Source organism: Hemiscyllium ocellatum, chromosome 24 (assembly GCF_020745735.1).
Source record: "Hemiscyllium ocellatum isolate sHemOce1 chromosome 24, sHemOce1.pat.X.cur, whole genome shotgun sequence".
NCBI lineage: Eukaryota > Metazoa > Chordata > Chondrichthyes > Orectolobiformes > Hemiscylliidae > Hemiscyllium > Hemiscyllium ocellatum.
In genome coordinates this window covers 27,677,137-27,700,774 of record NC_083424.1, presented here as the reverse complement: position 1 = coordinate 27,700,774, position 23,638 = coordinate 27,677,137, and the positions used below count along the sequence as shown (strand labels likewise).

General features: G+C 40.2%; 1 protein-coding gene across 1 annotated transcript; it reads right to left on the bottom strand.

Annotated features, from left to right (window-relative positions):
- Window positions 1-510: 510 nt before the first annotated feature.
- Window positions 511-15,358, bottom strand: arpc3 (actin related protein 2/3 complex, subunit 3). The gene is made up of 7 exons (XM_060843621.1): window positions 15,250-15,358; window positions 13,179-13,278; window positions 11,186-11,262; window positions 7,500-7,568; window positions 6,962-7,088; window positions 6,106-6,200; window positions 511-1,132 (listed from the first exon to the last, which is right to left on the bottom strand). Exons 1-7 carry the CDS (start codon window positions 15,253-15,255, stop codon window positions 1,070-1,072), a joined length of 537 nt encoding a protein of 178 aa, XP_060699604.1. The 5' UTR covers window positions 15,256-15,358; the 3' UTR covers window positions 511-1,069.
- Window positions 15,359-23,638: the final 8,280 nt, after the last annotated feature.

Genomic DNA, 23,638 nt, shown 5'->3' with positions numbered 1-23,638 from the left:
TTTATTGAATTCAAATTCTACTGATAATACCACTAGGTCATTGCCTCCCCAAGGAAAACTGATAGAGTGGAAACAGTGGAGGCTCCATCACTGACACGGGCTGTAAAAGTCTGAGGTGATGACTTCCAGCTGGACAGGCCATTGCCTGCTACCAAGGCAACTCATACTCAAGCTTTAGGACATTAATTAGTGATTTCCTATGAGCCTTGTAGGGATTATCACACTAGTAAATGGTTTTCCCAAAGAGTAAGACTTGCATTCAATCCTATTAACTGTACTGAATGGCAACAATAAAGACTTCAACATTTAGCTATGCTGTATAGTGTATAATAGTTTGATGTGCTATTACCACCATGTAGCAGTTCTGACTTGTATTCAATTCTGAATACTACCAATTCAATCAAGAATTGAGTAATTTATATTTTGAGATCTTAAAATTATTTTTATTGCAATTTCCAGCTGTCTTATCATTCCAGCTGCCATTTCATGAATGACTTCAGTAAGGTCCACTTGATGTCCAACAGTTTTATTAGTCCATTTTCTTTTTAAAAAAGAAAACAATTAACATTTTTTGCCAAAATATGGAAAGCTAGCTTAATCCGTATTAAAGCATGGCAATCAAGAAAGTTCTGATTTAACTATGTTTGTTCCTTACAGCTGAGAAAATTGTGTTAAATAGCAGAAAATGAACATTATTAGTCACAGGAAAGAAATACCAATATTGTTAATACTAATATAGTTGTGCAAGCACCATCAGCTTACATACTGACGCAATAACATGCAATGTGATGACAACAGTTACTGGGAATCAGGATATAGCTTTCAAATATTAGACTTACTGATTACCATTCAGGCACAAACTAAGAAGCTCTCAAGTAAATTATACCATGTCAAGTATTTAATAGTCTTCACCTTTTAAAAAATGCTGTTCAGAATAACACTACTTTTATTGTATCCAAACCCTGTATAAAATCATATGAAACAAGGCAAAAATTTTGTACATCTTGCTGCATGACATCTTGCTGTATGGTGTTTCAGCTGTTTCACGTTTTTAATTATTTTTCTGATATTAATGTCCTGGTGCTGACAGGCTTTTGTTCATGAACTGCTTCTTTATAAAACATGTCCACCACTAGAAAGACAAAAAGAAAATTAAGATTCTCTGTTCCATTCTCATTAGTTTAAAATCATATCATCTGCAACCATGAAATGCAAAAGGGAAGAGTCAACCAGAGAACATGTTCTTCCCCTACAACCCTATTTAAAAAAAACAAATATGTTAAATAAACCATCCTCCTCTCATAGGAGTAAACTGCAGGTGACTTCATTATTGCATAAATAATCCTCTAAAAAATTAAGGAAAACATGATATAATAATTCAGATTAGGTCAGTTTTCCTCACCCGAGGTGAAACATCCATCATGTAAAAGTCTATAAATAATTTTATCTTTAATTCTTCATCTTAACATTCCCTAAAGTTGTCTTTTAGTTTGGAGAAGGAAACAATGTCAGTACTGCTCCTTCTTTAATCCCATCAAGAACCATTCTTAAATGATGGAAGAAATATTCTGATTTCTGACAAGATTTGGATTCCTGAGACAACTCAAAAATGGAGAACATCCTCCAGATTTTCTGTGGATTGCTGTGTCATAAAAGGCCCTGAAATCCACATTCTTAAAAAATTGTAGAAACCTACATAAATTTCAATATTCTGATCTGCATCAAACTTCAGAAACATTTTAGGCAAGCATTATTTATAAGTGTATTAATACACAGAATTTGAGCACTTTATATATCACCAATAGGGGTGGCATGGTGGCTCAGTGATGAGCACTGCTGCCTCACAGCACTAGGGACCCAGGTTTGATTCCAGCCTCGGGCAACTGTGTGTGGAGTCTGCACATTCTCCCCGTGTCTGCGTGGGTTTCCTCCGGGTGCTCTGGTTTATCCCAAATCCAGAGATGTGCAGGTAAGGTGAATTGGCCATGCTGAATTGCCCACAGTGTTAGGTATATTAGTCAGAGGAAAATGAGTCTGGGTGAGTTACTGTTCGGAGGGTCAGTGTGGACTTGTTGGGCCGAAGGGCCTGTTTCCACACTGTTGGGAATCTAAACTAATCTAATTTTACGTTCAATTCCAGTACTGTGCTTATTTAATTTCAGTATTTGTTTCACTTGCATGAGGGACCAGAAAAGAAAGACATTAGAGAAAGAAAGCTTGGGGGCCAAACAATCTCCCAGTTAATGTCATTAACCATTGATACTCAAACAAATATCTAACTCTACCATCAACTATGTTTCTAGAAGGTGATGGCAGAAAATTGACAAAATACTCTGAACTGATAAATACAATAGATTTTGAAAACAATGCAAATAACTAATGTTCTTTATGATTATTCAAAACATAAAATGTTTATATTTAAACATAATGCAAAAACAAAAGGACTGAGTGGCGGCTAATACTACATTTTTACCAAGGCAGTTATATCCAGGGGTTATAAAATTAAAACACTTTATTGATATGGCATGAATTAAGTTTGTAAAGTTTGAATCCACTTCCTGCATATGTTGACAACATGAAAAGAAGAAATCTAATTTCTGAAAAAAGCCTGTAAGACAATACAAATGTATCAGAGGGAGGTGGGGGGGTCAGAGGTAACGTCATTACACTAGTAATCCAGAATCCAAGCTAATGTTCTGAGGCTATGACAGATGGTGGGAAACTGGGGGGAAAAAGTCAAATGCTGATCATGTGACCTGTCAATTGTTGTAAAGACCCAACTGGTTCGCTGATGTTCTTCAGGGAAGGAAATCTGCCATCCTTAAAAACAGAAATTACTGGAGAAACTCAATAGGTTGGGATGCATCTGTGGAGAGAAAGCAGAACTAATGTTTCTAGTGACTCTTCTTCATAACTGACAGGAGCTAGGAAAAGAGGTATATTTGCTGAACAATTCGTGTGGGTGGGTGGGGTGAGTTGGAAGGGGGTGCTAAGCAGATAAATGGAAATAAAGTCCAGAAAGGAAATAACAGTTAGGTAAAGTGATGGATTATAATATGCTAGGGAGAAAGAAAGCGTACAATGGGACCATAATTAGGTGAAAATGGGTTGGCTGTGCTGCAAGCAGGTAAAAACAATGACTGCAGATGCTGGAAACCAGATTCTGGATCAGTGGTGCTGGAAGACCACAGCAGTTCAGGCAGCATCCAAAGTGCAGCGAAATCGACGTTTCAAGCAAAAGCAAGCAACCCATATAATGACAGGGCTTAAAAATGTGTTGCTGGAAAAGCGCAGCAGGTCAGGCAGCATCAAAGGAACAGGAGAATCAACGTTTCGGGCATAAGCCCTTCTTCAGGAAATAAAGAATATAATGACAAGGCCTGGAATGTTGAGGTAGGTGAAGGACGTAGGTGGTGGTGTTCAAATTCTAAAATTATTGATCTGCCATACTTACCTGGTCTGGCTATTATGAGACTCTTGAACCACAGCAAAGTAGTTTCATCTTAACTGCTGTCCAAGCAATTAGGGATGAGCAATAAATGCTGGCTTAGCCTGTGATACCAATATCCCATGTATAAATTTTAAGAAGGTGATGCAGTAGGTTTACAAAGGTTAAGTCCCATTGGTAATTACAGAAAAAAAATCTTTGTTCTGCATCTCATCAGCCATCTTCTCACCATAAAATCAAAGAGCAAAATTGTTCTCCAGTGAGATGTTGAAAATGTCAGACTTTCCAAACAAAATGATTTAAAGTAAGAAACAGGAGCAGGAATAGATTATTTGGTCCCTCAAATCTACTCTGCCATTCAATAAGGTCATTGTTGATATGACTGGACCTTGATTCCATTTTCCTATTGTTCCCCAGAACTCTAGATCCCTTGTAGATCAAATGACAGCCTAATTTAGCCTCAAATATATTCAATCACCTAGCTACCACTACTCGCTGGATTACAGAATTCCAAAAATTAATACCTTCTCAAGAGGAGGATTTATTTGTATCTTAAATGGGAGACCCATTTCTTGAAACTCTGCCTGTACTTCTAAATGCCCCACAATGAGGGAAAACCTCATCATCACACATGCTGCTAAATTTCAATGAATGCAAGCTCAACCTGCTCAATATTTTCCCACAAGGTAACCCTTTCATCCCAAGAATCAACTTATTGAACTTTCTCTCAACTCCTTCTAATGCAAATGTCCAGAACTAGAAGGCATAGGTTTAGGGTGAGAGGGGAAAGATATAAAAGAGACCTAAAGGGCAACTTTTTCACGCAGAGGGTGGTACGTGTATGGAATGAGCTGCCAGAGGATGTGGTGGAAGCTGGTACAATTGCAACATTTAAAAGGCATTTGCATGGGTATATGAATAGGAAGGGTTTGGAGGGTTATGGGCCAGGTGCTGACAGGTGGGACTAGATTGCATTGGGATATCTGTTCAGCATGGACGGGCTGGACTGAAGGGTCTGTTTCCATGCTGTACATCTCAATGACTAAATAGATCTCTAATATATTAAGAGATCTAAACCATATGCAGTACCCTAGGTGTGGTCTCACTACTTTATGGTATATTGTAGGATTTATTATAAATAAAAATACAAAACTTAAATTTATCACATACTTGGTAATATTTAGTAATGTTAAAGAGAAATTACTCCACACTTCCCAATGGTTATTTAAAGCTACTTGACTTGGGTCAGACAAGTTTTGCAAAGGGCTTAACTTAAGTACTGCTTGTATTCAGGAAACAGAAGACTCCTGTTAAAAATAAACTATTAAGTCACCAGAGAAATCATTTACCATGTCATGTCACACAATAATTGCAAAAAGAACAATTCTATAAATATTTTTCAAAAAAAAGGTAAATATCAAAGCAAATTTAAAGTTTAGTAGAACACATAGGTCGTGCAATTTAATAAATTGCTGAGAGTAAGTGAAGCTATAAAATAGAAGTTACTTTTTAAGGTTAAGTTTGATACATTATTCATGGTAGATGATTTTGAAAAAGAAGTGCTGAAAATTAATTTGGATTTAGGAAGCACAGTAATATTAGATGAAACTATGATCCAGTCTAAAACCATCTTGTTTTATTGCTTCCCATCACTGACAGGCACCATAGGATATGGCTCATTTCATTAATACGCAGTTTGAATCAGCCATTTTGTTTTAGTGGCAGCCTCTTTCTAGGATAGCACGTATAAATATTTGTCCTGTTGGCACTGAATAAATACAATATCACACTAATGGACCAAACCAAAAGGAGTCCTGTATTTTATTACCATAGGAGGTCTTGTGGTTTGACCCTGCCTAAGTCTGAATCTCGGTTTTCAAGTCCCACTCCAGGACTTGATGGTTAAGGCAAGTGCATTCATAACTTGGCTAAACAGTTTGAGTATCAATCTGGAATTCCTTCCAAAAATTCCAATAGTAAATGGTAAAAGGAGTGATTTTTTTTTTGGTCAGTCATTTGGCAGCAAGTGATTAAAGCCTCTATCATCACTATCCGTAGTTTCAGACAGCAACATGTACATAAAAGTGTATATTGCCACAGTAATTCGGACTTCTTCGGGCACAGTTAACTGCACAGCCAATGTGGTTCAGGTTGGTCCCAATAGTACTGAATTCATTCCCAATTCCAGCTCAGGTGCCTCCTTCTAATGGAGGTTGCAGTACTGCGTCAACTGACTTGTCTTTGGGCTGAGAACTCAACAAGAATATGTCAAAAAAAAGTCCAGGCAGGAGAAAACCATTGGTCCATTTAGCCTACTCTCAAAAACTTCCCAGCAGTCCCCTGGAACACAGTCCTGTCCTAGATGTAAGCTTGCTCACTGAGCTGGAAGGTTCGTTTTCAGACGTTTCATCACCATACTAGGTAACATCATCAGAGAGGCTCCGGTGAAGCACTGGTGGTATGGCCCGCTTTTAATTTTTATTTCTTTTCATTTCTGCAGTCCCATCCTATATCCCAGTAGGATTCTAACCCGCCCTTTAAAACCAATGGCTGTGGTTAACTTTTTTTGTGGCAGTTAATTTACTGCTTTAATCTTTTAGGCAAGCAGCAAATATAAATGACAGTCATAATTTCAAGTCCAAAATCCAGCTGCTTACCTTGCTGGGTTTGTCAGTCTGTTGGTCAAACACTTTTTCACAAAGTCTCAGTCCAGTCTCTTGCCTGATCTGCTGCAAATAACCCCTCATCATCTCTGAAAAAGTAACCAGAATACACATGATCATGAACAATCAATTCTGTGGACATACATTATAAATGACAATCAACTACCAAATCTCAATGTAAAATACACTAGACATTTCAGCTTTGTTGAAGGTAAAACAGTTAAAATTACGGAATCCTTCAAAGTTAGAAGTAAAATATTTATTTCATGCAAAATTAGGTCACATGTGCATTCAATCCAAAAAATATAATGTTCACTTACATTTTGTGTAAAAAGTGTGTCAGATCACACTGGACTACCAGCGTATATATCATATAATGGATTCAGATTTAACCTTCTTCATTAACACTGAGCTCCTAGCCTCAGTCACACAACTGCTGTGGTTATCAGAAAGGAGTGAGAGAAAATTTCCAACAGGAATATTTACAAGCCCCTATTCCTACATCTCACTCATTAATTTCAGACCTTCTCTGGTAAATTTCTAGAAGCAGTGAAAGGGTCTTTTTCTCAGAGGTAGTGTACAACTTGAATTGACTAAAAGCATAAATCGAGACATCAAAAGGAGGATTCTGAACCATAAAGCTAAATTTTAATTTCAGTAGCTTAAATATTTTTCAATCATAATGTGGAACTAAGCTTAGATCAGTATAAAATTTACTTGTGACTGAGGCATGACAAGCTTTCTGAAATTTGTTTTTAAAATAAAAATATTAGTAGAAAAACTGACTAAATATGTTTTTCCATCCTTTAATAATAGATTATTTGATTGGAATGATGCTGCTTCCTCATACCATCTTCCTGCTTGTGTCCTGGCTTTGCATACATGGCATTAAGAGGAAAGCCTGGCTCTCCAGGAATGGGAAAGTTAGTTATCCCCAAGGTATACATTTCCTTCTCTCCTTGATTTTTGGAATTGCACTGTATAAAATAGAAAAAATGAAAAGCTTGGTCACATTCCAAAATAATCCTGAAATATAAAAGGGATGAAATGCATGCTATTTCATGAAAAAATTATTATTAGCTCACAATTCACCACATGTGCAAAAAACTGCAGCAGCCTCACTTAATAAGGGCTGCTCCTATTTTTAAAAAACTTTTCATGCAAATGTTTAATACAGCAGAAACATTCTAACCACCATTCCACCTCAATGAACTAACTTCCGGACTCCAGCTATAAAGCAAAGTCTTCAGATCACATATCTGCTGGGCGGAACTGGCTGGAGTACACCATAGTAGTTTGAAGCTAGTCTGCCTGTCAAACTTCAAGGTTGACAAAGCAAGGCAAGCGAAAGTTAAAGTGATATTTTATAAAACAGTACTTTTTCTTACCTTTTGTAATCTTTTGAGGCACTCAGTAATATAAAGAGTGATATAAATCAAGGTTCTGTCAGCTTCGTTCTACAAAAAAGAACAGCTTGTTAGTTGAATATCTGACATGCAACCTTGAAATGTTGGAATACATGAACCATTCCATTATTCAATTAGAGCATGGCTTAACTCAGTCATAAAGTCATACAGCACAGAGATAGACCCTCTGTCCAACTAATCCATGCTGACCGAGTTTCACAGACTAAACTAGTCCTGCTTGCCTCCATTTGGCCCATATTTCTCTAAACCTTTCCTATTCATGTACCTGTGCAATGCAAATGTCTTTTAAATATTGTAATTGCACTTTCATCAACTACTTCCTTTGGCAGTTCATTCCACATATTTACCGCTCTAAAAAAGTTGACCCTCAGGTCCCTTTTAAATCTTTCTCCTCTCACCTTAAAAATTGCCCCTAGGTTTGAACTCCCCCATCTCGGGAAACGATCTTTGCTATTCACCTAATCTATGCCCATCCTGATTTTTAAATAATTAACCATCTTGTTTCCACAACCCTTAATGTCTGCTCAGCAAAAAAATACAATCCATCCTTCACAACTTTGATACATTTAGCCTTTACAGCATTTTGGTGGAATAGTATAGAATTATATGAACAATTCTAATTTTAAAATAACTCCCATTAAAGCATAAGCAATTAGTACAAGTAAAAGTTTTGAGTATCCTTTCATTTGTTCTTGCAAAGTGGATGTTGCTGGGTAGGTCAGCATTTAGAAGACTCTGATGAGAGTTATGCATGGGCCTCCTAGCAGAAAGAAAAGGCATTAAGAAAGGCACTATTACAATAATTATGAGGGACTTCAATATGTAGGCAAACTTGGAAAATCAGGTTGATAGCATATCCCAAGAAAAAGAATTCATGGCATGTCTGCTAGATGACATTTTGGAGCAACTTGTGGCAGAGCCCACTAGGGAACAGGAAATTGTGGATTTAGTAGTGTAATGAGGCAGACTTGATTAGGGAGCTTTTGGTGAAAGAACCCCTTGGGGGTAGTGACCATAACATGATACAGTACACTCTGCAATTTGAGGGAGAAGCTGGAATCAGATGTAATGGTATTAGCAGTTGAGTAAAGCCAACTACAAAGATATAAGGAGAACCTAAGAAGAAAAACATTAGAACAGCAATGACAATAGATTCTGGGGATAATTCAGGAGAGACAGCAGAAATTCATCCCAAGGAAAAAGGAACATACTAAGGGAAGGACGAGGCAGCCATGGCCAACAAGGGATGCCAGGGACAGGATAAAAGCAAGAGAGAAAGCATACAATATGGTGAAGATTAGTGGGAAGCCTTTAAAAACCAGAGGACAACTGAAAAAGCAATAAAGTGAATGATGATGAAATAGGAGGGTAAGCTGGCTAATAACAAAAATATTGCAAATTTTTTTCAAGATATCTAAAAAGGTAAGAGAGAGGCAAGAATGGACATTGGACAAAATGAGATTGGAGACATAGTAATGTAGAATAAAGAAATAACAGAGAAACTGAACAGTATTTTGCATCTGTTTTCACAGTGGAAACCACCAGCAACGTACAAGAACTTTACGGGAGTCAAGGGGCAGAGGTGAGTGCAGTGGCCATCACTAAGGAGAATATGCTAGAAAAATTGAAAGGCAGATAAATCACCCAAACCAGATGGACATAACCCATGTGTCTGAAGGAGCTAGCTGAGGAGACTGTGGAGGCATTGGTGGTACCTTTTAGGAATCACTGGAGACAGGGAGAGTCCTGGATAACTGAAAAATGGTTAACATTACACCTGATTAAAAAGGGACGGAGGCAGAAGACGAAACATTATAGGCCAGTTAGCCTGACCTCATTCATTGGTAAGATTTCAGAGTCTATTGTTCAGAATGAGATTGCGGAGTACCTGGAAGTTCATGATAAAATAGGGCTGAGTCAGCACAGCTTCGTCACGAGGTCATAGCTGACAAATTTGCTAGAATTCTTTGAGGAGGTAACAAGCATGTTAGAGAAAAGATAGCCAATGGGCATGATCTATTTGGATTTCCAGAAGGCCTTTGACAAGATGCTGCACAAGAAGCTGCTAAATGAGTCCACGGTGTTAAGGGCAAGGTATTGGCATGAATAGAGGTATAGGTGACTGGCATAAGGCAGCGAGGGGAGGAAAAGGTCTTTGTCAGGATGGCAAATTAGTGGAATTCCACAGGGCTCGGTGTTTGAACCACAACTATTCATGTTATACATTGTTGTTTAGTGTTCACTATTAGAGTTAAAACAATAAATTGTTATTTTGCTTTAAGCAGTGGAATTTAGGAGTTCTCCATCACTCTTATAGTTAACAGATTGCGAGGAGAGGCGAGGCAAGGCAAGCTTTTCTGGGTGTTTGGTTTAATTATCAGAGGAATTTGCCTCCATGTTGTAACGCCTGGGCACAGTAGACAGGGAGAAGATATTTCCAGTCATAGTAGAGACTATAATCCAAGGGCACAGCCTCAGGGTGAAGAGAAAACCCTTTAAAACTAAGATGAAGAGGATTTTTTTTTCAGTCAAATGCTGGTGAACCAGTAGAACTCATTGCTACACAAGGCTATGGAGGCCAAGTCTTTGAGTGTCTTTAAGATGGAGATAGATAGGTTAAGATTAGATAGGTTAAGATTAGATTAGATTCCCTACAGTGTGGAAACAGGCCCTTTAACCCAACAAGTACACACCGACCCTCCGAACAGGACCCCCCCAGATTCATTTCCCTACATTTACACCTGACTAAAGCACCTAAAACTATGGGCAATTTAACTTGGCCAATTCACCTAACCAGCACATCTTTGGACTGTGGGAGGAAACCAGAGCACCCAGAGGAAACTGATGCAGACACAGGGAGAATGTGCAAACTCCACACAGACAGTCACCCAGCTTTCTTTGTTAAGAGGATTAAGGATTGAGAAGCATGTCAGCCGTGATCAAATGGTGTTGCAGATCCGATGGTCCAAATGGCCTAATTCTACTCATATTGCTTATTGCCCATTCTTAACTGCCCTGGAGAGTGATGGTGAATGATGTGATTTTTTTGAAAAACTGCAGTCCATTGATTATGGCGTATCCACAGTACTGCACTACTAAAATATTTTTAATATGAAAATACATAAGAATGCAAAACAGACAATGTCTGCTAGACATGTGCCCATGATGACTAATCAGTATCTAAACGAGTAAGATTTTTTGTAGCATTTAATAATTAACGTCTTGTTCTTACACGAAATAAGGAATTATTTGTTTCACCATATTAGTTTTATATTTTACATTTAACAGGCTTGTTATCTATGTATGCTTGTGAAAACTTCTCTTTTTTTGATCCCTACTGAAGTAGGAGGAAAGTGGAGAATTTGCTTTCACTCTGTAATGATGCAACATATGGATCAATTAGTAAATGCGCACAAAAATCCACATCAAGTCTCCTTCTGACCTTCTGGCTCATTAAGACATGTTAAGATACTGGGACATCATGGCTGATGTCAAAAATAGGTCTAAACATATGTACCACTATTTCTGTGCCAGTGATCTCTGTGTTACACTACATAGTGCATTATTTCCTCTAATACATAACAAATTATTCATATATTGTATTCACAAAGAATCTTTAAAATTGACAAATCAAAAAACAAACTTACCTTTATTTCATAGTTTTTGAAGAAAACATTTGCCTTAAAATAGTAGATTGCTTCATCAATGACATCAGTGTCTTTGGCTGGAAAAGATCATTATTGATAATCAAATCTTAAATCCTTAAGCATAACAACAAATTAACAATTTGATTTCATTCTCCCATCAGGAGAATGAGTTATAGCCATAGAGGTCTATGACACAGAAAAATGTCCTTGGGTCCATTAGGTCAAAAAGCACCACCACCTACCTATTCTAATCATGTTTTCTAGCTTCTGGCTTATTGTCTTGAATATCTTAGCATTGTAAGTACACATCTAAATACCTCTTAAATATTATGAAGTTTCCTGCCTTTACCACCCTTGCTGGCAATGAGCTCCAAATTCCATCCACCTTCTGGATCAAAATATTTTTCCCTCTCATTCCCTCTAAACTTCCTCTCTCTTATATGTTAAATCTACACTCTCTGGTCATTGTCCCCCACCAAGGAGAAAAGTTCATTCCTTAATTAAACTCCAAATTTGATCAATCCCTCGCCAATTAACTCTTCCTTCTACAGGCAGCAATGTTCCAAACAAAGAAGCATCTCTGCTTGGAGAACTCTCGGCATGAACTATGATGCATGGTCTGGTTTCTGGAGTCAATCACACCCTATGTGTCTAACACGTGTCTTGTGTTGTTAACTGTTGAAAACTTAACTTATATTACTTTTGACTTAGAATATCAAATCATACTTAGTGGCTGATATAGATACTCTTTCTTGGGCCATCAGGTGAATAGCACAAAAAAACCCTTAGGCTAACTTTTCACCTATCTTCTCATGACTAACCCAAGAAAACATAAGGACTGCAGACATGTAGAAGCACCACCACCTGGAAATTTCCCTCCAACACACACAACTTTCTCATTGAAAATATTTCACTGTCCCTTCATTGCTACCAGGTCAAATCTCGGAACTCCCTTCTTAATAGCATAACCTTATGTACTGTGGTGGTACAGGAAGGCAGCTCAGCAGTATCTTCTCAAGGGCACCTAAGGATGGGTCATAAATGCTAGCCTAGCCATCGACACTCACATTCCATGAAAATTTATTTAAATCTATCTTGCTAGTGACATTAGAAAATATAGTTGCACTTTCCCTCAATACCATTCTCTCAAGTTTTCTCTACCCAGGAAAAAAGTAGGAGAAACATTTTCCCTTAATAGATGGGTCAACAACTACGAAGTAGAGTTTTAAGGTAAGGACCAGGAGGTTTAAAGGGGATTTGAAAAATTTCCCTCCTCCACCAAGAGGGTTGTGTCTGGAATTCATTGCCTGAAAGGGTAGCAGACACAGGAACCCTCAAGTCTTTCACAAACTATGTATATGTGCACTTCAAAATTAGAATAAGTGTTTGATTCACATGGATATGATAGGCTTAAGGGCCTCTTTCCATGCTATAAGAACTCAATGACAGTATAACCTACGACAATATGTCAACCAACAGCACTCTTAAATACAAGTACCAGGCCAAAAAATGACAAAAGGTGACATTATAGTTTCTAAAAACATAACTTCTTAAATTTTCAGCATTTCTCCAAAAATCAACTAGAAATCCAGCTGTGGCAAACTGCTTCTGACAAGCAAATTTTATAAATAGAATAATAGACACATTCTTTGTATATTTGGTACTTAAATCATAACAAGAGCAGAATATATTTAACCTTAGAGAGCCCTTTAGTCTCTTACTGAATGTCAGTAGATAATGATAAATAAGTATACCCACAAACATTCCCCTAGGCAGTAATTTCTATCACAACCATGCTGCTGAATGGAAATATGTCCATTTGTAAACTAATGCATATTTCCTCCCTAGCACCAGGACGTTTGGAAAGATCTTTCTACAATTATTAACTTGTTTGAATTACAAAGCTAATACTTATGCTGCTACGCACAACTGTACAAACTGAAACAGCTATTCCACAATTTATTTTTTTAGAAAAATCAATCTCAAAACTTACTTTCTTTGGGAGCGGGTCCTTTAAATTGGGTCTTAAGTGGCAATAATGCCATGTTTCCAATCAGTTTTACATCACTATCCATAAGGGTTGAATGATAAGCCTGAGAGAGGAAAAGAAGTAGAGTCATAGAGATGTACAGCACAGGAACAGACCCTTCGGTCCAACTTGTCCATGCCAACCAGATAGCCCAACACAATCTAGTCCCACTTGCCAGCACCCAGCCCATATCCCTCCAAACCCTTCCTATTCATATACCCATCCAGAAGCCTTTTAAATGTTGCAATTGTACCAGCCTCCACCACTTCCCCAGCAGCTCATTCCATACACGTACCACCCTCTGCATGAAAATGTTGCCCCTTAGGTCTCTTTGATATCTTTCCCCTCTCAACCCAAACCTATGCCCTCTAGTTCTGGACTCCCCCACCCCAGGGAAAGACCTTGTCTATCCATCCTGTCCATGCCCCTCATGATTTTATAAATCTCTATAAGGTCACCCCTCAGCCTCTGATGCTCCAGGGAAAACAGCTCCAGCCTATTCAATCTATCCCTACAGTTCAAATCCTCCAATCCTGGCAACATCCTTGTAAATCTTTTCTGAACCTTTTCAAGTTTCACACATCTTTCCAGTAGGAAGGAGACCAGAACTGCATGTAATATTCCAACAGAGGCCCAAACAATGTCCTGTACAGCCACTACATGACATCCCAATTCTTGTACTCAATACTCTGACCAATAAAGGAAAACATAACAAACGCCTTCTTCACTATCCTATCTACCAGCGACTCTACTTTCAAGGAGTTATGAACCTGCATTCCAAGGTCTCTTTGTTCAGCAACACTCCCGAGGACCTTACCATTAAGTGTATAAGTCCTGTTAAGATTTGCTTTCCCAAAACGCAGCACCTCACATTTATCTAAATTAAACTCCATATGCCACTTCTCAGCCCATCTGATCAAGATCCCAATGTAATCTGAGGTAACCTTCTTTGCTGTCCACTACACCTCCAATTTTAGCATCATCTGCAAACTTACTAACTATACCTCACATCCAAATGATTTATATAAATGATGAAAAGTAGTGGACCCAGCACCGATCTTTGCGGCACTCCACTGGTCACAGACCTCCAGTCTGGAAAACAACCCTCCACCACCACCCTCTGTCTTCTACCTTTGAGCTAGTTCTGTATCCAAATGGCTAGTTCTCCATGTATTCCGTGAGATCTAACCTTGCTAACCAGTGTCCCATGGGGAACCTTGTTGAACGCCTTACTGAAGTCCACGTAGATCATGACTGCTGCTCTGCCCTCACCAATCCTCTCTATTATTTCTTCAAAAAACACAATCAAGTTTGTGAGACATGATTTTCCATGCACAAAGCCTTGTTGATTATCCCTAATCAGTCCTTGCCTTTTCAAATACATGTACGTCCTGTCTCCCAGGATTCCCTCTAACAACTTGCCCACCACAGGGATCAGGCTCACCGATCTATAGTTCTCTGGCTTGTCTTTACCGCCCTTCTTAAACAGTGGCACCAAGTTAGCCAACCTCCAGTCTTCCGGCACCTCACTTGTGACTATTGATGATACAAATATCTCAGCAAGGGACTCAGCAATCACTTCCTTAGCTTCCCACAGTGTTCTAGGGTACACCTGATCAGGTCCTGGGGATTTATCCACTTTGATGCATTTCAGTACATTTAGAAATATTATCCTTCTCTAGCATTCAGTCTTAACTGGCATACTGCTGTCAAAAATAATCCACATTTTATTTGTAGATGGTTTAGGTCAGCACTTCAGACCACAACTTCCAGTAAAGTGGATGCACTCAGTGAAGGATAGCATTTGATAACATCCTAAAACTAAAATATTTCACTTTATAAAGTTAAAAGGTGTCAAAATTCACAGCACTACCAAAATAATCTTGCTTAGGCCCAAGTGGCCTACTTCCTGATTTTTCACATCTTTAATTTCCAGTTCACATCATAACATCCCTTCAGAAACAATTTAGAATGCTTCGACGCACCAAGGTTTGACGGGGTTGGGAAGGGGAATAGAGACATTCCAGAAACTTACCGGCATTTTACAACCTGCAGCCGAGCAAGCGCCGAGGATAATTGGATTCTGCTTCTGGCACTCTCAGCGTTTCCGCCAGTCCCACCCTGTCGGCGGCGTGCGCGACGTCGAGCGGCCCGTCCGTGAACGAGCGCGACGTCGAACGTCCCGTCCGTGGACGAGCGCGACGTCGAGCGGCCCGTCCGTGAACGAGCGCGACGTCAAGCGGCCCGTCCGTGAACGAGCGCATGCGTGGTTACGTTTCTCCCACGTGACACGGTCCCGGGTGATCCTGGCGATAGGTTTCAACGTTTTACTGGAAGACATTTCTTTCGCCCCACCCCACGGTATGTCAAGTGTCGGACTGTAATTCTCAATCTCCTGATTCAGCTTTCACTTGTAACATTACATCTAATTCTGAACCCCACACACTTTCGGAAGCATGTGAAGGCTTTAAAGAGGGTACAGAAAAGATTCAGAAGACTTGTCGCCGGCTCGAAGGACTCTCGCACTGGGGTAGACATGAGAAGCTAGAGGGTTGTCCTTGACCAAAACATTGAGAATGGACAATGACCAAAACATTCAAAACAAAGGACCGAAAAGGGCACGCAGGGAGAAACTGTTCCCAATTGGCAGAAATGTAAAGAACCAGCAACCACTGATTTACGGAAATTAGCAAAAGAGCTGGCGGGGGGGGACAATTTTTTCACTTGTATGGAACAAGCTGCCAGAGGAAGTGGTGGAGGCTGGTACAATTACACATTTAAAAGGCATTTGGATGCGGAAATGAATAGGAAGGGTTTAGAGGGATATAGGCCAAGTGCTGGCATGTGGGACCATATTAGTTTAGGGTATATGGTCAGCCCGGCCGAGTTGGAGCAAAGGGTCTGTTGCCATGCTGTACATCTTTGTTACTTTATAACTGAGATCAAGTTGAAGGAAACTTTTTTAACATGGTAAATGACTAGGTTAGGGACTGGAGTGCATGCACAATCAAAAAGTGTGGTGGATGCAGATTCAGTTGTAACTTTCAAAAGAGAATAGGTAATTAGTTGAAGAGTAAAGATTTGCGTAGCTGCAAGGAAAAGGCCAGAGAATGAATCTAACAGAGATTTGACAAGGTCAAGACTGGTTTAATGGCTTTCTTCCATTATTCCTAAAATTACAAGGAACAGGAGCAGGAATAGGCCATTTGGCCCATTTATCCTGCTTCCCACTCTGTGCATAAGTGTGCCTGCCCTCAGAACCCTGGACTCTCTTGTAGATCAGTCTACCAACTGCATCATGAGGATATTCAATCAATCACCCAACATCCTCCTCTTGCTGTGGAAGAAAATTCCACTAACTAATGATCCTGTGAGAGAGAAGACAGAATTTTTTGGTGTAGAAATTGCTACTAATGCAAATATATCCATCCTTTGAAAATAAAAACATACACTAAGAGCAGATTTACCAACTCCTTGTACACTTATAGCAAGATTTCTGTACTTCACATTCCATCTCCCCTACATTAAAGGCTAGCATTCGGTTTATCTTCTTCATTACTTCCCCTTATTTTCAAGAGATGGATGAAATGACTTATTTTGAATGTTTTAAGAATATAATGCATGTCTCTTGTTTAGGTGCAATTTGTCACAGTTGGGGTGTGAATTAATGTGACATCCTCAGCAAACTGAAAGCTCTTAAAGTTAATTATAATTTTGTGGTTGCAGAGCATCAGCCAAGCAGCTCTCCGATTTCTGCTAATTAGGCAATATCCTGCTAATATATCACTCCCAGCCACATACAAGCCAGAAGCCTATAGAACATAGATTACAGCACAGAACAGACCCTTCGGCCCTCGATGTTGCACCAACCTGAGAACTATTCTCAGCTCATGCCCCTACACTATTCCATCATCGTCCATATGCTTATCTAAGGATTGTTTAAATCTCCCAAATGTGGTTAAGTTGACTACATTAGCAGGCACTCCTTACCACTCTCTGCATAAAGAACCTGCCTCTGACATCTGTCTTAAATCTATCACCCCTCAATTTGTAGTTATGCCCCCTCATATAAGCTGACATCATCATCCTAGGAAAAAGACTTTCAATGTCTACCCTATCTAATCCTCTAATCATCTTGTATGTCTCTATCAAATTCCCTCTTAGCCTTCTTCTTTGCAATGAGAACAGACCCAGTCTCTCAGCCTTTCCTCTTAAGGCCTTCCCTCCAGACTAGGCAACATCCTGGTAAATCTCCTCTGCACCTTTTCCAATGCTCCCACATCCTTTCTGAAATATGGCAATCAGAACTGTACACCATATTCCAAGTGTGGCCACACTAGCATTTTGTATAGTTGCAGCATGATACTGCGGCTCCGGAACTCAATCCCTCTACGAATGAAACTTAACACACCATATGCCTTTTTAACAGTACTATCGACTTGGGTAGCAATTTTCCAGGATCTATGAACATGGACTTCAAGATCCCTCTGCACATCCACACTACCAAGAATCTTTCCATTGGTCCAGTACTCTGCCTTCCTGTTACTCTTCCCAAAGTGCATCACCTCACATTTAACTGCATTGAACTCCATTTGCAACCTCTCAGCCCAATTCTGCAGTTTATCCAAGTCTTCCTGCAACCTGTTACATTCTTCCAAACTGTCCACTACTCCACCAACTTTAGTATTGTCTGCAAATTTACTAATCCATCCATCTATGCCTGCGTCCTCGTCATTTATAAAAATGACAAACAGCAGTGGTCCCAAAACAGATCCTTGTGGCTCCAGGCTGAATATTTTCCATCAACTACCACTCACTGCCTTCTTTCAGAAAGCCAGTTTCTAATCCAAACTGCTAAATCACCCTCAATTCCATGCCTCTGCATTTTCTCCAACAGCCTACCATGTGGAACCTTATCAAAGGCTTTACTCAAGTCCATGTATATGTCAACTGCCCTACTGTCATCTACATGTTTGGTCAGATCAAATATCTTTTGGAAATTCAAACACCCAACACCTACTGGTTCCTCTTTATCTACTTTATTTATTACAACCTCAATGAATTCTAAATTTTCCAAATATGATTATGACGAGATGGGGGTGAAGGTGATAGATGGGAAGGAAGATGGACAGGTAGGACAATTCAAGAGGTCAGTGAGAGGTTGGAAGGTTGGATCTGGGATAAGGTGGGGTGAGGGGAAAATGAGGAAACTGGTGAAATCCACATTGATCCCGTGTGGTTGGAGGGACCCAAGGTGGAAAATGAGGCATTCTTCCTCCACTGCATTTCCTTGGCAGTAGGAGAGGGGAAGTTAAAGTGTTCAGCCACAGCGGGGTGAGGTTGTTTTGCGTGTCCCCCAGAGATGTTCTCTGAAATATTCTGTAAGTTGGCATCCTATCATCCCACGTAGAGACCACAGAGCGCAATGGACACAGTAGATGACGTGCGTGGAAGTACAGGATGTGGAAAGATCCTTTGGGGCCTAGGATTGAGGTGAGGGGGGAGGTGTGGGTGCAGATTTTGCACTTTTTGCAGTGACAGGCAAAATGCTGCAAGTTCAGGGTGGGTGTGGACCTAACAAGGGAGTCATAGAAGGACTGGTCTCTCCAGAACACAGAGGAGGGGAGGGAAATACATCCCTGGTGGTGGGGTCTGTTTGTAGATGGCGGAAGATGATGCAATATATCCGGAGGTTGGTGGGGTGGAAAGTGTAGACCAGGGTAGTTCTGACCTTGTTGCAATTGAAACTGTGGGGTTCAAGAGAAGAAGTGTGGGAAGTGGAAGGCATTGCTGACCACGTGGGAGGGGAAATTGCAGTCTTTGAAGAAGGCTGCTAGCTGGGTGTTCTGTGGTGGAATTGGTCCTCCTGGGAGAAGGTGCAGCAGAAGCAGAGAAATTGGGAATAAGGGATAGTGTTTTTACAGGAGGTAGGGTGGGAGTCGGTGGGTTTGTAGTAGATGTCTGTGTTGGATTGGTCACTGGAAATGGAGATGGAGAGGTCCAGGAAGGGGAGGGAGGTGTTCTAGATGGTCCAAGTGAACTTGAGGTTGGGGTGGAAGGTGTTCATGAACTGTTCAACCTTCTTGTGGGAGCATGAAGTGGTACCGATACAGTCAATTATCGATGTAACAGAGGAAAAGGGGAATGATGCCAGTGTAGCTGCAGAAGATGGGACTCTTCCACATACCAGACAAAGAGGCAGGCATAGCTTGGACCCATGCAGATGCCCACGGCTACCCCTTTTGTCTGGAGGAAGTAGGAGGATTCAAAGGAGAAATTGTTGAGGCTGAGGACCAGTTTTGCTAATCGAATGAATGTCAGTGGAACAATACTGGTTGAGTCGGCGGGAGGGGACAAACTGGAGGGCTTGGAGGTCTTTGTCATGGCAGATGGATGCATACAGGCAGTGATGTCCATGGTGAAGATGGGGTGTTGGGGCCAGGGAATTGAAAATCATGGAGGAGGTGGAGGGTGTGGGTGGTATCCTGAACTTATGTGGGGAGTTCCTGGACCAAGGCGGACAGGGTGTTGTCAAGGCATGCACAGATAAGTTCAGTGGGGCGAGAGATGATGGGTCAATCGAGGCAGTCAGATTTATGAATTTTAGATAGGAGGTGGAACTGGGCAGTGTGGGATTGCTAGATAAGGTTGGAAGCTGTTAGTGGGAGATCCCCTGAGGTAATGAGGTTGTGGATGGTCTGGGAGCTGATAGTTTGGTGATGGGAGATGAGGTTGTGGTCAAGAGGGTAATAGGAAGAGGTGTCCATGAACATCTGACAAACATTCACCTGTATTTCCACACACGTCATCTACTGTGTCCGTTGCTCTCAATGTGGTCTCCTCTACATTGGGGTGACAGGACGCCTACTTGCAGAACATTTCAGAGAACATCTCTGGGACACATGCACTAAACAACCCCACTGCCCTGTGGCTGAATACTTTAAACCCCCCCCCCATACACCGCACTCTACCAAGGACAAACCCGAGCCACCAGACTAGGAGGAAGAGTGCCTCATCTTCTGCCTTGGAACCCTCCAACCACATGAGATCAATGTGGATTTTACCTGTTTCCTCGTTTTTCCTATCCCCACCTTATCCCAGATCCAACCTTCCAACTTGGTATGCCCTCTTGAGCTGTCCTATCTATAAATCTTCCTTCCCACATATCCACTCCACCTCTTTCTCCGACCTATCAATTTCACCCCACCTTCATTTACTTATCATGTTCCCAACTACCTACCCCCACCCCCCAGCCCCAACCCCCCACCCACTTATCTCTCAGACCCCTTGGGCCACCCCTCATTCCTGCTGAAGGACTTATGCTCGAAATGTCAGCTCTCCTGCTCATCAGATGCTGCCTGACCTGCTGTGCTTTTCCAGCACCACACTCTTCTACTGATCTTCAGCATGTGCAGTCTTCACTTTCTCCTAAAAGTAATATAGTTAAGTATACTGAGAAATTAGTACAAGCAATTAAACATTACATTTATTTTCTACAAGGGTTACTGAAGTTTGTCATTCTTCTTAGGTCTGCCAAGAAATCTAGATGTGACAATTCTTTTAATTAATTTCTTAGTATGTTGGAACTTAGGAATTGCTAGATGAAAAACGATCAATTCAACCATGGTCTGTTAAGTAGACCAAAGTAGACCATGATGGAGCTGTTGAATACTAATCTAACAATTGTCAAACATAAGACAGGGAGAATTTCCACTGGCAGAATGTTTTGGAAACATGGGTCCAAGAATCAACTGTTTGTCCCAAGTGTACAACATTTGAATTTAACAAGACGCATTGGTCCCCATGCCCTCGCCAGCTAACAAGTCAGGGAATGGGTCTTCTGTTTCTTAGAAATGGAAGACTCACCAGAGAAAGCAGAGACTAATCAGACACTGGCAGCTGTTCAGTATTCACAGAGCTACGAGGAGTGGTGGCCATTACCAGCACTACAGGAAGGTGGCTGGGCTGGAGCCAGATTTGATATTGGGGTGTGGGTGGGGCAAGGCTGGCACGCTGTTGCAATGGGGACAGGGGCAGTAGGCTAGTGGGTGAGGGATTGCACCATGATGATTTGCCCTTCTGTGAGAGCAGGGAGTAAGAGGTAAAGTGTTAGGTAACTATCCACCTGGAGTAACACAAAGTAGTGACCAGGTTTCTGTGAGAATTTGGTGCACAGGCAGAAAACAAGAGGTACTTGTCGTCATACAGCACAAAGATCCTTTTGTCCAACTCATCCACACTAACCAGATATCCCAATTTTCCACCATTAGGCCCAAATCTCTCCAAACTGTTCCTATTCAGTTTACCCATCCAGATGCCTTTTAAATACTTTAAGTGTACCAGCCGCCATTTCCTCTGGCAGCTCATTCCATACAGGCACCACCGTCTGCTTGAAAAAGTTACCCCTTAGGTTCCTTTTATATCTTTCCCTTCTCATCTACACTCAATAAGGTTTATTGCAGCTAAAGTGTAAGTATGAACCTGATTGATCATTGCATGGCAGGATGATCTGTATTATAAGATTTTACTTGCCTTGTCTTAATAAAATAACATTGATGCACGTGAAGCCAAAGTAAAAAAATCTCCAGGATGATTAGTTACCTGGAGTGGCTGCACAACATTCTTCTGAGGAACAGCCAGAAGTTGTGATCCATGTTGGTATCAATTACATGGGTAAACAAAGCATGAAGTCCTGAAATCAAATTTCAGGGAGCTTGGAAAGGAAATTGAAATACAGAACCTCTAAAGGAGTAATCTAAGGATTATATTCAGTTCCACATACTAGTAAGCATGAAAATGAAAAACGAGTAACAGAACATGGTGTAGAAGGGAGGAATACATATTCGTGAGACATTTGGACCAGTTCTGGACTGGATGAGGCTTGTACAAGATGTACTGGCTACATCTTAGTAGGATTGGGACTAATTTTCTCATGGAGATTCACTAATGCTTTTGGAGAGAATTCAAATTAGATTAGTGGGGGCATAGGAACCTAAGAGCTTAGATTGGAAGGAAGCAAAACTGGTAAAAGTAAGACGACAAAGTGTAGACAAGCTTTACATAGGATCAGAATTGACAAGGAAGTTTAAAAAGCAGAATTAAAGATACTCTATCTGAATGCTCACAGCGTTCATAAAAAGATTGATCAATTGATGTGGTTACATCTACTGATCAACAAAGAAATGTGGAGAGCAAGTTTTCAACTGTTTATTCAAGCATATGCACAAAGAGAGTGCACTCCAGATTAGCTAAAATGAAAACTCTCCTGAATACAAGAGATTTATTAATTTATATACCTTTTAGTCAATCTGCAAATTATAACCTTGTCAGAGTATGATACAACTAATAATGCCTCTAATCCTAGGTATGTATTTTCAATCAGACAGGGATTGCTTATAAAAGCTACTGTTCACCCTAACCCTTCTCTATTTATTCATAACACCCACTAGATTTTGTGTTCCCTTGCCTTCTAATCCACTAATTGCGTGTTACATCCAAGCCATAGATAAATGTTTTAAATTATATATAGATCAAATGCCATCTGAAAAGTACTATGAATCAACATGACTTATTTTCATGGTCTCCCCAAAAGACTGTTCCCTCAATGAACCTCTGCTAACTGACATTGTTCTTGCAGATGCATTTTGCATTTACCATTTCATCCTTCAAACAATGAATGTTCTCTAGTTCTGCATAACGATTACCTGATTTGAAATCAAAACAAATCACAACTGCTTTGTCCCCATGATATTTATTAGTGACGCCTTCAAGGAAGTACAATAAAATGCTAAATTATTCCTTTCATAAATGCACTTTGACAATCTGTAATGGTTTTATTTCTATCCTGATGCTCCAAATCCTCTCTTTAATGAGGTCTTCTATAACTTTAGCCATAGATGACAAATTCACGTCTTACTTTTACGTAGTCTCAAGCACCTTGCTAATACACATTGATTTCTGGAAGACATATCAAATTTCCTCTTGAATTGTTTAAAAGATTCTCAGATACATTTTAGGGAGTTGGGTAAAAAGTATTTACCTCAACTTTACATACCTATTAGGCAACCAACTTGTCTCTTTCCTTGCCCACTTCACTTTCCAGATAATTTGTTAGTTTATTTTTAAAAGCCTGGTGATGACGGCTAAGGCTAATAACATGTATAGCCAGAAATCACATGACACTAGGTTATAGTCCAACTGGTTTATGTAAAATCACAAGCTTTCAGAGCACTGGTCCTTCATCAGGTAAAATCTGAAAGCTTTTAAACTTGTTGGACTATAATCTAATGTCGTGTGACTTCTGACTTAGTCCACTCTAGTTCAACATCAGCATCTCCACAATATATTTAGCATCCTTGGAGCCCTTGTACCAATAGTTATCACATTATCACCTTATTTCAGTTATCCACTCCAATGCAGTCTTC